The sequence below is a fragment of the Dromiciops gliroides genome, chromosome 5, assembly GCF_019393635.1.
Source record: "Dromiciops gliroides isolate mDroGli1 chromosome 5, mDroGli1.pri, whole genome shotgun sequence".
Classification (NCBI taxonomy): domain Eukaryota; kingdom Metazoa; phylum Chordata; class Mammalia; order Microbiotheria; family Microbiotheriidae; genus Dromiciops; species Dromiciops gliroides.
Window position 1 is genome coordinate 202,821,443 of NC_057865.1, and position 17,206 is coordinate 202,838,648.

The window sequence follows — 17,206 nt, forward strand, 5'->3', positions numbered from 1 at the left end:
ACCTAGACTTGGCTCGGCTCTGCAAAAAACCCTGCCTAGAGATAACTTAATCTGGGATTGCTATGTAGCATGCAGGACTAACGGAAGGGCTGAGCACGGAGACTCACCAGGAGTGCTCTGTGTACAACCTAAGAACAGATTCTGGGAAAGAGGAAAGGGAATCCATTGAAACTGAGTGCAGCTAACCCCACCCCACCCTTACCAATCCCCTGCCTCAACCAGGCATTGCTTTCTTGGAGCAGGGCTCCTACCCTCCATCCCCAACCCCTCTCTCTCTGGCTATGTTAACTACTACCTCATGTTGCCAATGGATTCCAGAATGCAGAGGAGAACTCCCGGATCTCCATCACCTTCTTCCGTCTATTCCGGGTTATGCGTCTCGTCAAGTTGCTAAGCCGAGGGGAAGGCATCCGGACCCTGCTCTGGACTTTCATCAAATCTTTCCAGGTATTCCCACTCTCTTTCCTCCTGCCAGCAACAACTTTCCTCCTGTCCTACCTTCCTAAGAAAGGATTTCCTCACCTGACTGAGGAGAGATGTTAGACATTTCATTTGTTCTCTCTCTTTCCCCTAAACAAGACATACTTTGCATATTTGATATGTCTGTTAAGTAGTTGTCACTTTCCTCTTCAGAGATGAATGTATTTCAGCATATGTACTATTCATTCAACTAAATAAATGTTGCCAAGGAAGAGAGAAGAGTTCCAACATTACCCTAATAGAGAAGGATGAGCACCATTTGACTTAGTAGGTACAGGTACTTGTGTTCTTCAAATAAATATGGCAAGGTAATTCCTCTTTTAATTGCCTGCCATAGTTTCCCCTATTTAGAAAAAGAGTTAGAATGTTTATAAAAAAGAGGACTACACCTACATGGCTGCAAATGAGGTTATAAATTTGAAGGTTGAGAAAAACCTACCATCCTTTGGTTAAGGACTTTGAATTTCTTGAACATATGTGAACTATAGTTGGGCTTCCATCTGCAGAGAAGCCCTGACAATGTATTGGGAGGGAGGAGAATCTTATTCTAGACCTTCAGCACCATGCTCAAGCATCTCAAATCAAGAAAACTCAACAACACTGAAATATGACCTTCTTTGTCTTCAGAACTGGACTCTATCATTGGGGGAAATGTGGTAGAATCTATTTCTGACCTGGTCAGAAGCCCCCACAGGAGAAAGGAATATCTGGCCCTCAGACACCTACCTTGACCCAGAGTCAAAGCTGAGAGACATAAACCAGCACTGGACCAAATGTAGCTATATGCCCCCAAATTCCAAAACCTGATTTTTAAAAATTCTTTTGTTTTTTTTCAATTATTAATCATTTGTTTTGTATCCTCACTTAGCCCAACTGAAAAACAAAACCTTGTAGAAAACATGCATAGTCAAAACAACACCCTTATAAATATATTATATACACATACATATATATTATATAACACACACATATACATATATTATATAACAACATACTATAAAGTCTTATTAAGATCATCATCCAATACAAATATCAAAGACCCAATGGGTCCTAGCTATATCTGGCTTGCTTTATGCTTTGACCACTCCAGGCACAAGGCTTGCTGGAACTGAGAAACAAGTGTATAAGTGTCAAGGCTTGGACCCAAAAGAAGAGTACGTTTCCATTGTTTTCTAGCTGGTGCTAGTTTCAGTACCTCAAACAGTGTGATCGCTGAATGTTAACCACTCAACGTGTTGGTTAAATGACCTCTGGTTTCTTAGAGCTCCCAGTCTATGGTCCTTTGATGTCCAGAGAAGTTAAATGTCATGAAATTCACAGAGGTCTTACATCCCTAAGCCAACTAGAACAAAGACTAAAGGCAGTGTGGCTCTAAGCTCAATCCTGAGCTAGAGACCTGTGGGACCCAAAGACCCAGCACCTCTGGGTAGAGTTAGTGGAAGATGGGTGGTGAGCTAAAACAGTGCTTCCTCCAGTTAAAGGGGGAGGGGTGGGCCTTGGAGATTGGATGTGAAGTTTATTCAATGTGGATCTGCATTGACATCTAGTGGTGGTAAGAAGCTAACACTTTCAGAGAAGAATTTTTTCCAGCACAAGGCATGTTCCTTGTTTTGTGTCTTCCAGAGAAGGGACTGAGGCCTGGAAAGACCCAGTTACAGGCTACCCAGAAAGCAATTGAAACAAGCTGGGGTTTAGAATCCCACGGCTCATCTTTTGGGCCTTCCTTCAGAGAATCAGTCACGGGATCTCAGAATGAAAAAGAACTCCAGATACTATCTAGTCCAACCTGTTCCTGCTAAGATCTCCCTCTTTGTCCCTCTTTGACTTCCCTCCCTAGGGGTTCACCTGGTCCTTGTTATGCCAGGTGGCCCTTGTACCCCAAGGTTGCTTCAAGAGGTCCACCAGGTCCTTATTCGGATGGGTGGAATCTTGTATCCAGCATTGGTTGCCTATGCAAAAATACATCTTCCTGGGAGTGGGGCAGGATGCAGTGGACCAGGTTTTTTTGTTTTGGTTTGGTTTGTTTTGAGGGGTTTTTTTTGTTTTCATGAAAGGCTGCAGTACAGCAGTCTTATTCACTTTCCTCCAGGCTCTACCCTATGTGGCTCTTCTGATAGTGATGCTGTTCTTCATCTACGCTGTCATTGGAATGCAGGTAAGAGGAGAGACATCAAGAATTCGCACACCTGTGATTCTGAGGCCACACACAGACCCCTCTCTCCCTCCCTTCTTTCTCCATCTATTTCATTCCCTCTCTATTCCTCCTGGCTCTCTATTCCTCCTTTCTCTTCTCCCCTTTCCCTCCACAATATCTACCTGAGGGTTTGTTTTTTTTTGCCCCTTGGAGTCCAAAACAGAATTCTCTGTGCCAGATCTAATCATTGCTTTCAGCTTTTTTTTTATTTGGGGGGGAGGGGGACCAAATAGACACAATAAATTCCACAAACATTTAGTAAGTACTGTAATGCAGAACACTGTTAGGCAAACCCAAGGTAGGGTAAGATCTCTGAGCCACCTTCCCAGTGATTCCAAAGCTTTTCATCTACTATTGATATGGGGAGGGAGCACGTGGGTCCTTAGAATTCCTCTGTAAAGAATTACACTCTCGAGCAAGACCTAATTAGGAATAAAAGAACAGGTTTATTGGGGTACAAGAGAAACTGGCCGGGAGGAAGGTTTTGGAGAAACAAAACGCTTTCCTCCCTGACTAGCTCGGGGAGTGCCCTTTTATAGGGTTCAGATGGCATGGGTAAGAATGTCCCTTATTGGTGAGGGGCTGGGGGTTCTCTGGAGTTGAGCTGGGGTAGGAGAGATCGGTCATGAGCAATCTGGTGAAGGGCATTAACTCTGTCCTGATGGGTCCAAGCAGTCTGCTGGTGGGCGGTTCCAGGTGGTCTTCTCCTGGTGTAGTCTCTCCCAACAGGATTACCTCATCCAGGTGGTCTTCTAGTCACAACCAACAGGATTACTTCGTCCAGGTAGTCAGGAGTGCTGGACTGCGGGGTGGTGGTCCTGGAGCGTGCTCAGTTCGATCTGGTGCCGCTAATTTCTTTTGGGTGTGTATGTCCTTGATTGAGTTCAAGGAGAGACCTACTTGATTTCAAGGGAAAACTCCTGAGATTTCAAGGAAAAAGTTCCTTGACCTCCCCAGACAACTCAACAACCGGGGCCCATGATCTTCCCATAACACTATCATGAGAATTATTGCCAAATTCTGTGATAGATCCTTTTCAGGGGCTGCATCCCCAAGGATGTGTTAAAAGGGCGCATATCCTTTGCTAATCAGTGCCTGAAATCCAATTCAGCAATCACTAAGCGCTTGCTTTGTGGATGGCTCCGTGAGAACTAATAGGGATGTCCAAAGGGTGCTTACCTTCAACTTCAGAGACGAAAGATAAATAAGCACGAAGTAATTTGGAAAGGGAGAACACACTAAAATGGGGGGGGGGGGGAGTTGGAAGAGATAAGGAAATTTCCTGTTTATGTGGTAGAACCTGAACTGAGCCTTGAAGAAAGCTAAGGATTCTAAGAAATGAAGATGTGGCAACGAATTCCAGGAATAGGGGGGTGATGACTTCATAAGTACACAAAGGCGATAGAAATTTAGGGGATGACAAGTAACCCAGCTTTTGTAGGTTAAAGCCAAATTGTTGAAGGCTTCAAATGGCAGGCCAAGTGATTCGTATTTTATGCTGGAGGAAATAGGAAACCACCAAAATGTTTTGAGCAGATAACTGACTCGGTCAACCCTGTGCTTTAGGAAGATTGTTTTGGCAGCTGTGTAGAGAACGGATAGAATAAAGTAGACCAGAAACAGAAAGGCTGTTGTGATTACCCAAGGAGAGAGAGGATGAGAGAGGAGACCTAAACTAAAATAATGGGATTAGAATGGAGAGCAAACAGATGCAAGATGTAATGTGGATAGTTCATAAAATTGGCAACGGATTGAATGTAGAGGGTTTAAAGAAAGAAAAAAAGATAAAAATGTCTCTTGGGTTGTAAACCTGGGTAACTAGAAAAGTGGCCTTGATAGTAATGAAGTTTGGAGGCAGAATGGGTTTAAAAGGCAAGATAATTATTTTTCTTTAAACATTTTGAAACATACCTTAATTCTGCATACACAGTATGACCTCTACAACCTTATCAGACTAAGATAAACTAAGAGAAGTTGGACAATCTTCTCCCAACATGAAGAAAGGAATCTCTGTCCTAGTCAAACATGGTGAAAAACATTCCATCAGCAACCTAAGGGCCCAATGCTGTTGTCTTCAAGTCATTGGGGAAGGGGGATTTTCTTCCGTACAGCAAAGCTTCACCTTGGACAAAGCAGGGCAATTTTTGTTTTGCTTTTTTCCAAAATTTCGATCTTTCCCCAATATGGGGGCCCACCAAGCTGTCCAAGCTCTAGTTCCAGATAACAACCCTCTTCCCCAAAGGGAAATTCAAGAACTCCAGGCCCAGCCCAGTGCACTGACATGTTACCTGTTGTGAGTAAATCCAATAGATTCCCCTGGTCTCTAATCTCAAAGTCCCTAAAAATTAAAGCCAAAAAGAATGTAGTTCCTTTTCATAGACCCCCATAAATACTGGCTGTTTCAGGAATTCAGATCAATTCAACTAATATGCAATAGAACAGAGCAACAAATGCTTACAATAAAACCTAGAATATAAAAATGAAATGGTAAGTACAGCTAGAAAACTCAAAAGCAAAAAACTGCAAATTTACATGCAAAGGATAAATCAAACTTGCCCAAACCTTGAGTCCCTTATTAAACCTTTCCACATTTCCCAAATTTCAGGTAATTCCCTGTTTTAAGAACTAAAATTGAAAGATGTTTGTTAGGCAGGACATCTGGGGCCCAGTCATTACCACCAGAGCTTTGTCCCAGGATCCTGAATTTTAAAAGCACTGAGGATGGTTGGAGTCAATAAATTTGAAGTGTAAACCCTGTGCAAGCCATTGTGCTAAGTACTGGGGATACAAAGATAAAAATCACAGTCCCCTCAAAGGGCTGACTTTTTTTAGGGGCAGTAGTACTTGTAGACCTGCAGCAGGTTGAAATAACTGAACTTAACATTTAGCAAAAATAATAAATTTTTTTTTGGTGGTGTTTGCCCCAAGATCAGTATTGCTAGTTATAGTTCTGATTCTGATGCTGCCTAACAGCAGGAAATCCTAGTTGGGGAAGCTAAATCAGACTCCTTCAGAGGTTAATCGTGTGGGCACTTAGATGGTAGAGTGGGGGGAAATAATTAGGTGGGGAAATTGGAGATAAAGGTTGGAGAGTGCAGTTGTGGATTGCTATCCTGGAAGTGCTGCTTCCTGGGCATCATGGGAATTTGTCTAGCCTGCCACGTGAAAATCACTTCACCCTAGGATCACTTGACAAAGCCAAGTAGCATTTATGGGTTCTAGATGGGAAATGGGGGCTCCACCGACCCTGTCACGGGCGCTTTCTTCCCTCTGCTAGGTGTTCGGCAAAATCGCCCTGAACGATACTACGGAAATCAATCGGAACAACAACTTCCAGACCTTCCCTCAAGCTGTGCTTCTACTCTTCAGGTGGGCTGCTGTAAACACTTAAAAACCACCAGGTGTCACTGGAGAGCAAGACCGGTTCTGACGTGAATCACAACCCACTGGGAGAATGAGCTTCATACTTGGGGGGAGTCACTCCCTCAACTGCTCCTGTGGCTGGAGCTTCCCTAGCAGCTCCCTTTCTGGGGCACTTATTGAAACAATCCATTAAACTCATCTCTATTAAATATGTAGCTCCAGACCCCAGGTTCAGCCCTTCTCCCCCTGCCCCATAACTGAACCAAATTCTCATCTCTAAATCAGGGACTTCCCCCACCCTCATGTATAGTAAGTCTTATGTAAAAATACAATAGACAGTTTGGGTTTATATTGACCAACAGTTTAATTACATTTAAAGGCTTAGAAGTAAATGTGCATATTTAGAACAAAGGCTAATGCTTCCTAAACTCAGGGGGAAGCAGAAAATTTAAAGTGAGTAGATAATTCATGATGCATTTATGCCTCTCCCTGGAGAGAAAAAAGAAGTGAGGTAAGAGCTCTCTTCCTGGCCAGTGATCAAACATATTTTACCCAGGACATATCTCATGCTTGGATCATCCTCTCCTCCCTACATCAGGTATCACTGCAGTCACTCACTATAGCTTATCCTCTATTGTTTGCCCTCCATGGCTCTCTGCTTTCTTGTGAGAGATTCTTGCTTCTTACTTCTTGCTTCCTACTTCTTTTCTTCATCTTAGCTTCCTCCTCAAAGCCCCCTTCAAGCCCAAGATTAAAGGAAGAACCTCAAAAATTTGTAGCACCCTTGGTTTGTTTGTTTTGAAGGGGGAAGGGAAACACTCCAGCTAGCAGGGTAAGCACCTGAGTCTCTCAAGTCACTCCCCTGTGGATGTGACCAAAAATGAACTATGTATATCCTCATTCCAACTCAGAAAGTCACAGGGATTGTCACATCTAAAACCTCACCCTTAACTCTGCAACTCCTCTCTCTAATCATAACCTCTTGTCCATCTATCTCTCCTTCCTCAGTTTTCCATCCGCACTTTGACTTTTAGTCCCTTTCCATATTCCTATTCTCTTGATCTGGCCTTACTTTACACCCTTGTCTTCTTTTCTTATTGACATTCATGCCATGTAAAATATGAGCCCTGGTACAATGCCACCTACACCGTAGTACCTCATAACTCTCACCAGGAGGCACATAGATACTTCTTCATCCTGTAGGCTTGCTCATTCACTCTTACCTGTGCTCACTGGCAGACAGAGAAGGACCACCATCACAATACTCTCTCAGACTGTCTCAGGCTCCTAGGATAACCCTAGTGTGAGGGCATATACTTCCCCTACTCAACACTGGCTCTCAAGCTAAACCACTACCATGCTTCCATTTACAGAACCAGTCTTGATTATACTTTTGGATCATAAACAGAACTATTTGCTTAGCAATAAAGCAGAAGAAATAATAACAACAGAGCTACTCATCTATTAAAGCAAATGTAGGAATCATAGTTGTATACAATTCACACACAAATCTCCGTCATACTTTCCTACCAAGGCATATTATCTACAGGGAAGAATGGACACCCCCCCACACACCCCCACACACATACATACACACTGGCAGGGAGAACATGAGTGAGGACCCATCTGCCCAGGGTAACTCACAACCCTGGACTCCAGACTTAGATGTCATTGGTCCATTGGTCCATTCAGGACCATCTGTGCCACATGAAGCTGTGTCTGTGCTAGCTGCTTATTTGTTGGCCCTCACCACTCCAGCTGGGCAAATCCTCATTTTTAAAAATTCTCCAACCAACAGCAAGCTCTTTTAAGTTACACTGATTCTAAAAAGGATACTGGAAAAGTGTTACAATCTTAATTTATCTAATAGGTCCCTTTAAGCCAGAAAACTCCCAGGCTCTCCAGGCTGGCTCTCTGTGGGCAGAGCTATTCACTCACCAGGATGCTACATCATTTAATCAGGTTATAGCAAACAAAGCTCCCCCCAAAAAAGCCCAGGTAGACCCTCTGAACAAGGCAAACAAGCTTCCCAAACTCTTTACCCATCAGGATTCTGGATCTTAGCATCTCTTCCTGGGCAATGGAACTATAAAACTTCTTTCCCTTGGACAAATATTTCTGAGATGCTTCACCTCTTTTAAGCTCTAGGTGTCGCTAAAGGGCAACAAATGGGACTAAAACCCTCTTCCAATAAGCTCCAGCCTTGAGCCTTATTGTCAGCTTCCCCTACTCAAGCAGAGCTTCTTTCCGCTCCCTTCCCACTCATTCATCCCCACCTAGTCTTTACTCTCCCGCCAGAGTCTTCCATTTTTCTCATCATATCCTCCTTACATGAGAGCTCTCTGGTATTCAGTGACTCAACATTCACTTAGGTGGTACCAACTCATCAAGTACCCAAGACACAGAATTCAATAAAGTGATTCATACTAAGATGAACTTTAATGTTATCTACCCACAGGAATATTTGCATTGAAGAAACTGCCTAGAACTAAAGGAACGGGTGTCTAATGATGTAATTTAAGGCAGTGTGTTAGCCCAGTGGTTAAAAATGTTTTGCATGTCCCTCAAATCACAGTACACAGAAAGTTCATATTTCACAAATGCCAAAGTTGACCCTTTTGATGATGCTATAATTATTGTAATTTGTGAATATAATGGTGACATAATATGATAGAGGGGTTTTTTCTCCTTTGGCTCTGGAGCTTTTAGTGGTAGTTGTTCATTGTTCAATTTGTTTGTTTACATAATTCCAGCTGAATTTCTTAATTATAGGCATTACTCTTTCTCATAACAAAAATGTGCATCTCTTAAACACAACTGATAATGTTACTGGCAATGCCACCAGTGTTTTCTAGTCCCTCCTTGAGTTTTGATCCTGCCTTGCCTCTCTTCTCCCCCCATAGGTGTGCCACAGGGGAGGCGTGGCAAGATATCATGCTAGCCTGTCTGCCAGGAAAGAAATGTGCCCCTGAGTCTGAGCCAAGTAACAGTACTGAAGCAGAGACACTCTGTGGCAGCAGCTTTGCGGTGTTTTATTTTATCAGTTTCTACATGCTCTGTGCCTTCCTGGTGAGCTGATTCTGAAAGCACCCCCACCCCACCCCTGACCCAATCTGGCCAAGGCTATGGAAATAAGCCTTCTACTCCAGAGTTCCTCAAACCCTGAGGGTGGGTAAGCCTCAGGGGAGCCTGAGGCCAGCCACAGAAGGACCTGGCTAAGGAAGATGAAGCTAGAGCAAGCTTGTCCAAAGACAGTGAGGAAATCAGAGACCTGTCCATGGCCAGAAACTCAAGTAGTTACCCAAATGCCAGACAACTTCCTTCTTGACTATTGGTGGCATAACCCCTGTGATTGAGAGTAACAAGTGGACAGATTTTGACTGTGTATAAGGGAGACATTTCTGACAATGAAAAACACAGATCTGAACTGAAAAGGTCCTTAGAAATCATCTAGTCCACACACCCCCCCTCATTTTACAGATGAGGGAACTGAGGCCTAGAGAGGTTAAGTGGCCTTCTCTAGATGATACAAGTAGTAAATGTCAGAAGTAGGATTTTAATTCAGGTCCCCATGACTCTAAGTTTACTGGAAATAAACTGACTCATTAGTAGTAAGTTCTCCATCACAAGAATTTTAGGCAGAGGCAGAAAGACACCTTGTAGAAGATTTTGGGCTAGAAGCTTCAGATGGACGTTGAACTAGATGCTATCTATGGTCCCTTCTAAGATTCTGGGACCCGTGAAAAAGTAGAGCATTTACCTGCTGACCTTTGTAAAACTACTTTTCTATACTTTGCTTACTTGAGGAGAGAATGTCTGTAGCCCCTGGACACTGGCTAATAGCTTGGCTTGATAGCCTGCCACATGGCTTCCTAAGAAGGCTGATATTTCCACCAACATTCAAATTGCCAGGATCAGGGTTTTGAATGGTTGTTTCCTGGTGCCAAATAATGTTTGGAAGTCTTTACTCCTGCCACCAAAAAAAGATTAACTGATAAACTTTGCTAAAAGGAAAAGAAGCACCATTATCCCTTCAGGGGCCCAGAGAGCAGGGCTCCATGCCATGCTTCCCCCATCCCTCATCTTTAACAGAGAACTATGGTGTTGGCAGAAGCATGGCAGGAGTGCACAGGTTGGGTCACTGAAAGCTCCTCCTTGTACCTTCTGCAGATCATCAACCTGTTTGTAGCTGTCATCATGGACAACTTTGACTACCTGACAAGAGACTGGTCCATCCTAGGTCCCCATCACTTGGATGAATTCAAAAGGATCTGGGCAGAATATGACCCTGAAGCCAAGTAAGTACACAGGAAAGATAGCTCATGACATGTCTCAGCTAATATTTACAATAGCACACAGGGCCATACTGAAGATGTGGAGAGTGTTGCACAAGTATTGGCTGTGAGTGAGGAAAATTACCCTGGGATTAAAGGCTTTCAACTCAGGCTTTAGTGTTCAATTGGAAATAGTATGAAATATTACCAACCTGAAAGATTAGAGAAAGAGGTGGGGCAGGGGGAAGGGGAGATGAGATGAGATGAGATGAGATGAGATGAGATGAGATGAGATGAGATGAGATGAGATGAGATGAGATGAGATGAGATGAGATGAGATGAGATGAGATGAGATGAGATGAGATGAGATGAGGAGGGAGGAAAGGGAAAGAAGAAGGAAGGAAGGAAGGAAGGAAGGAAGGAAGGAAGGAAGGAAGGAAGGAAGGAAGGAAGGAAGGAAGGAAGGAAGGAAGGAAGGAAGGAAGGAAGGAAGGAAGGAAGGAAGGAAGGAAAAAAAAGCAGCTAAGGACTAGTCATGTTAAAAAAAAAAATCTCAGAACTACATACAACTTTATGACTTGTAACCTACACAAAAATCCTCCCCTGATACTTCACCAATAAATTAAGATGACCTGGAGCTCTTGAAAGCAATGCCATGGGAGCATCACCTCTGAAAGGTCTTCCACAATGGAAAGGCTTTAAACACAGAAGTAGGAAGGAACAGCCTGTAGGTTTCTTGTCTGAGGATCAGTGTTGCTCATGAGAACCAACCCCAAACCTAAAATAGTTTTTGAAAGAAATGAATTAAATCATTTTGGAGTGAGAGAGGGGAGAGGGGAGAGTAAAGAGGGAGGGGAGGGAGGGAGGAAGAGAGAGAGGGCTCCCTCTTCCAGGTTCTTAAAGGTTTACATTATATAGGATTTTGACAGTCATGTGAATCATCTGACAAAGGGATCACACTCATGTGTAGTCACACACTAATCACAGGACTTTTGACTCCACCTCCAGTGTGCTTGACATTACATCACACACCAGTCTACCAACACTTCAATCATGGACAATAAATCACACAAAGCAGGCATTCGGTAAATACTTGGAGATCAGTCAACTGAATCTATAAAAATTTGAGTTACACTATTAAAATCCTTTTACTTTAAAACATTGGAGTAATGGTAAAATTGTATCTAAGTCTTCAGCATGCAACCATTGACAATGGAGTATTACATGCTATTTTTAATATTGAAAAAAGCTTAGCCCACTGAGATGCAACTATATAGCACTTTCCCCTGGAGGCCACCATTTGATGAAGCTTCTGAAAGGTTGGGGGTAGAGACTGTGCCCTCCTAACTGTTCTTTTTCATCTTCCAGGGGTCGAATCAAACACCTAGATGTGGTGACCTTACTCCGGAGGATCCAGCCCCCACTAGGGTTTGGAAAGCTTTGCCCTCATCGAGTAGCATGCAAAGTAAGTAAGATTTGGGTAAGACTAGGTAGGAAGAATACCACACCTGTAGTATATAAAGGAGGACACAATTGGGAATGTGAGAAGAAGAGAGAAAGGGTGGGAGACAAGATGCCTACTAGCTGTGTAGCCTTTGGTAAGTCATTTAACCATTCTGGGTCTTAATTATGTGATTTGTAAAACATGTATACCAAAACAGGGGATCGACTCAAATGATCCATTAGAGTCCCTTCTGACTCTTAAGATCTATGACTCTGTAATGGGAAAATAGAAAGAGTGAACAGAGTGAATAGAAAGAGGGTAACATCTCACATTCTCCTAAATTTGCCCAGATGGTCAATTTGAGACCAAAGAGAGAGAGGTACCCTGATAAGAATCACAGAGACTTCATTTGAGAATCCAGACATATTTTCCAGGATGCCTTTTTGATGACTAGCTGCTAGTAACAGCTTCTCCTAATTTGGGTCTTTCTTCTGCCTCCTAAATGAGGATGTTAACTGTCCAACCATAGTCATATAATCTTCAAGTTAAAAGAAGCTGGATTTAGTCCATCTTCATAACTCCATGAAAGTTTAAGCAGTATCATTCCATCCTTATGAACTACTGTCCTTTAAACTTACATAGACTTAAGAACAATATTGAGTTTTTTCTCAGGTTTTTGGTTTCCATTCCCTACATTGGATGGGGACTATAAACTATGGCAGCACTATGACCCTACTGAGGACCTACAATCCCTAGAGAAGCTAGAAAGTCTCATTTGAGTTTCCTTTCTTCTTCCTTGCCCTATTCTTACTCTTTGGTTAAGGTGCTCATTAGCTCAAGTTTCTCATTAGCTGAGTAATGGACAATGGGAAGAGGACTAAGGAAGGATAGAAGATGTACAATATAATACCAAGATTATGCACTTTTGGATAATGCCTAGTTGAATGGACACAAAAGACTACAGCTGTGCACCAATTCAATTCCATCTGATCCTACAAACATTTATTAAGCACCTACTGTGTGCCAGGTGCTATACTGTGTTCTGGAGATACAAAGATGAAAAAGGACACACCCTCTGCTTTCAAGCTTACAAGATACTAAATAAACTACCAAGCTCCATGATGCTCCAGAACTGTGAGGCTCCATAATTATCCTGTCATAATAGCTTAGTGAGTCTTTTGAGAACTGTTTATTTCAAACAGTTCACTATATAGGCAGTATCCAGTATGTTGCATCTGACAAGAGGGAAAAAAACCCCAGAAACGGTTCTTGAAGGGCAGGGGGCAGGGAGAGGAAAATAAGACCAAAGGCTCTAATCTTTCCCTTTCCCCACAGCGCCTGGTATCCATGAACATGCCTCTGAACAGTGATGGGACTGTTATGTTCAATGCCACCTTGTTTGCCCTGGTCAGAACAGCCCTGAGAATCAAAACAGAAGGTAAGACAGTCTTGTCACACTTGACCCCCTTCTCCCAAAATGTCCCCATCCCATAGGAAATGGGGAAGAAACATGGACAGAAATAGCCTGATTCCATAGGTATAAATCACTATATATCAAAGAAATTGTACTGAGCCTGCTGTGCATTCTTATTCAAGTTATTTCTTTTTTTTTTCCCAAGTTACTTCTAAATCATATGATCATAGTTTCATAGGGTTTTCTTACTCTGGACAGATGCGTTTGTAAAATGCAGCTTTAATACCATGTTTATTCTAAAGTACAAAGAAATATTCCTCTTCCCCTACCCACCACACTCAAGTTAGTGGAGTGTACATTCCTAAAGACTTAGCCCATCTCCTAGGGACAAGATGAATCTGGCATCCAGATTTATAGATTTACACTGTTCTGATTGTTGGAAGACTCATCCCACCACCTGGCACCATAGCCCAATTACTTTCAGTCTTGGGACCTTACAGCAAAGTCCAGAAGTGTTTGTAGGGAAGCCCTACAAGATGGTGAGTGTGGCCCAAAGCAGTCCCAAAATAGGTATAGGTGGAGGTAGGTGTATTGACCTCATCCCACAAACACATATCCTAGTTAATGTTGAATTATCTTAGAAAGCAAAAGGCCCTAATACACTATGACCAGGTGGGTTTTATACCAGGAATGCAGGGCTGGTTCAACATTAGGAAAACTATTAACATAATCAACCACATCAATAAGAAAACTAACCAAAATCATATGATTATCTCAATAGATGCAGAGAAAGCTTTTGACAAAATACAGCACCCATTCCTAATAAAAACACTAGAGAGCTTAGGAATAGGTGGAGCTTTCCTTAAAATAATAAGTGGTATCTACCTAAAACCATCAGCAAGCATTATATGTAATAGAGATAAGTTAGAGGTCTTCCCAATAAGATCAGGGGGGAAACAGGAATGTCCATTATCATCTCTATTATTTAATATTGCACTAGAAATGTTAGCTTTAGCAATCAGAGAAGAAAAAGGAATTAAAGGAATTAGAATAGGCAAGGAGGAAACAAAACTATCACTCTTTGCAAATGATATGATGGTATACTTAGAGAATCCTAGAGAATCAACTCAAAAATTACTTGAAACAATTAACAACTTTAGCAAAGTAGCAGGATATAAAATAAATCCACATAAATCATCAGCATTTCTATACATGACCAAGTCCAGCAGCAAGAGATAGAAAGAAAAATTCCATTTAAAGTAACAGTAGATAATATAAAATACTTGGGAGTCTACTTGCCAAGACAAACCCAGGAACTCTATGAACACAATTACAAAACACTTTTCACACAAATCAAATCAGATCTAAAAAACTGGAAAGATACCAATTGCTCATGGATAGGCCGAGCTAATATAATAAAAATGACAATTCTACCTAAATTAATGTATTTATTCATTGCCATACCAATAAGACTATCTAAACATTATTTTATAGAGCTAGAAAAAATAATAACAAAATTCATCTGGAAAAAGAAAAAGTCAAGAATATCAAGGGAAATAATGAAAAAAAATGCACAGGAAGGTGGGTTAGCTGTACCAAATCTGGAGCTCTACTATAAAGCGGCAGTCATCAAAACTATCTGGTACTGGCTAAGAAATAGAGTGGAGGACCAATGGAATAGGCTAGGCACAGGAGACACAGTAGTAAATGACATTAGTAATGTACTGTTTGATAAACCCAAAGACCACAGCTTCTGGGATAGGAATTCAGTATTTGACAAAAACTGCTGGAAAAACTGGAAGATAGTATGGCAGAAATTAGACAAAGGCCAACATCTGACACCTTATTACTAAAATAAGGTCAAAATGGGTACATGATTTAGACATAAGAGGTAATACCATAGGTACATTAGGAGAAAAAGGAATAGTCTGCCTTTCAGATCTTTGGAAAGGAGAGCAGTTTGTGATCAAACAAGAGATAGAGAATATTATGAAATGCAAAATGGATGATTTTGATTACATTAAATTAAAAAGGTTTTATACAAACAGAAGCAATGCATCCAAAATTAGAAGGGAGGCAGAAAGCTGGGAAACAATTTTTATGACCAGTACTTCTGATAAAGGCCTCATTTCTAAAATATATAGGGAACTAAGTCAAATTTATATGAATCCAAGTCATTCCCCAATTGAGAAATGGTCAAAAGATATGAACAGGCAGTTTTCTGATGAACACATCAAAGCTATCTATTGCCATATAAAAAATTATCTAAATCACTATTGATTGGAGAGATGCAAATTAAAACAACTCTGAGGTACCACCTGACACCTATCAGATTGGCTAATATCACAAAAAAGGAAAATAATAAATGTTGGAGAAGCTGTGGAAAAATTGGAACACTAATGCATTGTGGGTGGAGCTGTGAATTGATCCAGCCATTCTGGAGAGCAATTTGGAATTATGCCCAAAGGGCTATAAAGCTGTGCATACCCTTTGACCCAGCAATACCACTTTTGGTCTTTTTCCCAAAGAGATCATAAAAAAGAGAAAAGGACCCACATGTGCAAAAATATTTAAAGCTGCTCTTTATGTGGTGGCAAGGAATTGGAAATTGAGGGGATGCCATCAATTGGGGAATGGCTGAACAAGTTGTGGTATATGAATGTAATGGAATTCTATTGTGCTGTAAGAAACGATGAGCAGGAGGAGTTCAGAGAAACCTGGATGGACTTGCATGAACTGATGATGAGTGAAATGAGCAGAACCAGATGTAGAAATATTTTTACTGATTGGGCCTAATTTGGGGGGGACTAAACTGTGGATGACTAATCTTTCTGAGTGGAAGACTAATCTGGGGACTTTTGACTGACTGGCTATCTGACTGCTGTTAATTTAGTATGGGCCATTCCACCACACTGCTCCACTCCCAAAATTGATAAACAAAAGATTAAGAAGCCTCTTAACTAAATAATCAAAGCAGAGTTTATTTATGAGATACTATTTTAAATTAAGAAATAAAATGTACAGCCTGACTGTGTTCCCCGGGTGCTTTCACCTGCTGCCCCTGGAACCTTTTCAATACAAAGAGGCCTTAGCCATCTCTTGCCTTAGGGCACTCAGGTCCTTTATTCTAACTCCGAGTCCCTTTCACTTTGTAAATCCCCCTGCTTCTAACTTTCCTCTCCTTACTGCCACCGCTGAACCCCTGTGTTTCTCTCTCACCGACCTCTTGTCTGTCTAATCCGTCAGTCTGCCCTTCAGCCTCTCTTTTGCCGCCCCTCTAATCTTGTCCACCCGCCTTTCCTCCTTGCTCTTAGTCCTTTAGCCTTCTCCTGCGCCCCTGCAGCCTCCGTCTCTCGTCTATAGTCTGTCTCCCTTTTCCGTCTAACCCCCAGGTCTATATATATATCTTTCTTTTCTCCACTCAAATCTCGGGGCTTCCTGTGCCCCCACAGACCAAGCTAATCTGCCAGCCAGGGCTGTGGCTGGTGGAGGGGGCGGGCAGTGCTCGAGCCTCACATGCTATACCAGAGCCCAGCCTGGACAAGCCCAGGATTTCTCAGATAGCTCCCCTCAGGGTGGAGGGAGCTGGGGGCTTTTCCCCCCAGCTGTCTGACCTGGCATCTTGTACAGTCCACAGGGCTTTTTGGCTCAGCTGAAGCAGAGGGGGAGGGGCACCAGCTCCTCCCACACAGAAGAGACCCTGAGGGCCTAAGGCTTTCTAATCTCAGCCTAAAAGGTAGAGTCCCCAAATCAAAATAAATTTCCACACAGAAGAACATTGTACACAGTATCATCAACATTATGTGTTGATCAACTGTGATAGACTAGATCCTTCTCACCAATCCAATGGAACAAGAAAGTTCCAAAGGACTCATGATGGAAAAGGCTCTCCAAATCCAGGGGGAAAAAAGGGAACTGTGGAATATGGATGCTGAACAGACCATACTATTTCTTTTGTTTTTGGTGCTGTTGGTTTTCTGATTTGAGGTTTTTCCTTTGTGCTCTGATTCTTCTCATATAACATGACTAATTCAGAA

At 42.1% G+C, this 17,206-nt stretch overlaps 1 protein-coding gene across 1 annotated transcript in view; it reads left to right on the forward strand.

Annotated features, from left to right (window-relative positions):
* Positions 1 to 17,206, forward strand: part of CACNA1C (calcium voltage-gated channel subunit alpha1 C) — an 833,272-nt gene that overhangs the window by 781,690 nt on the left and 34,376 nt on the right. Inside the window, 7 exon segments of the mRNA XM_043967623.1 lie at positions 319 to 447; positions 2,570 to 2,635; positions 5,952 to 6,043; positions 8,941 to 9,106; positions 10,208 to 10,335; positions 11,680 to 11,776; positions 13,091 to 13,193. Of these exon segments, the coding sequence (XP_043823558.1) occupies positions 319 to 447; positions 2,570 to 2,635; positions 5,952 to 6,043; positions 8,941 to 9,106; positions 10,208 to 10,335; positions 11,680 to 11,776; positions 13,091 to 13,193 (781 nt within the window).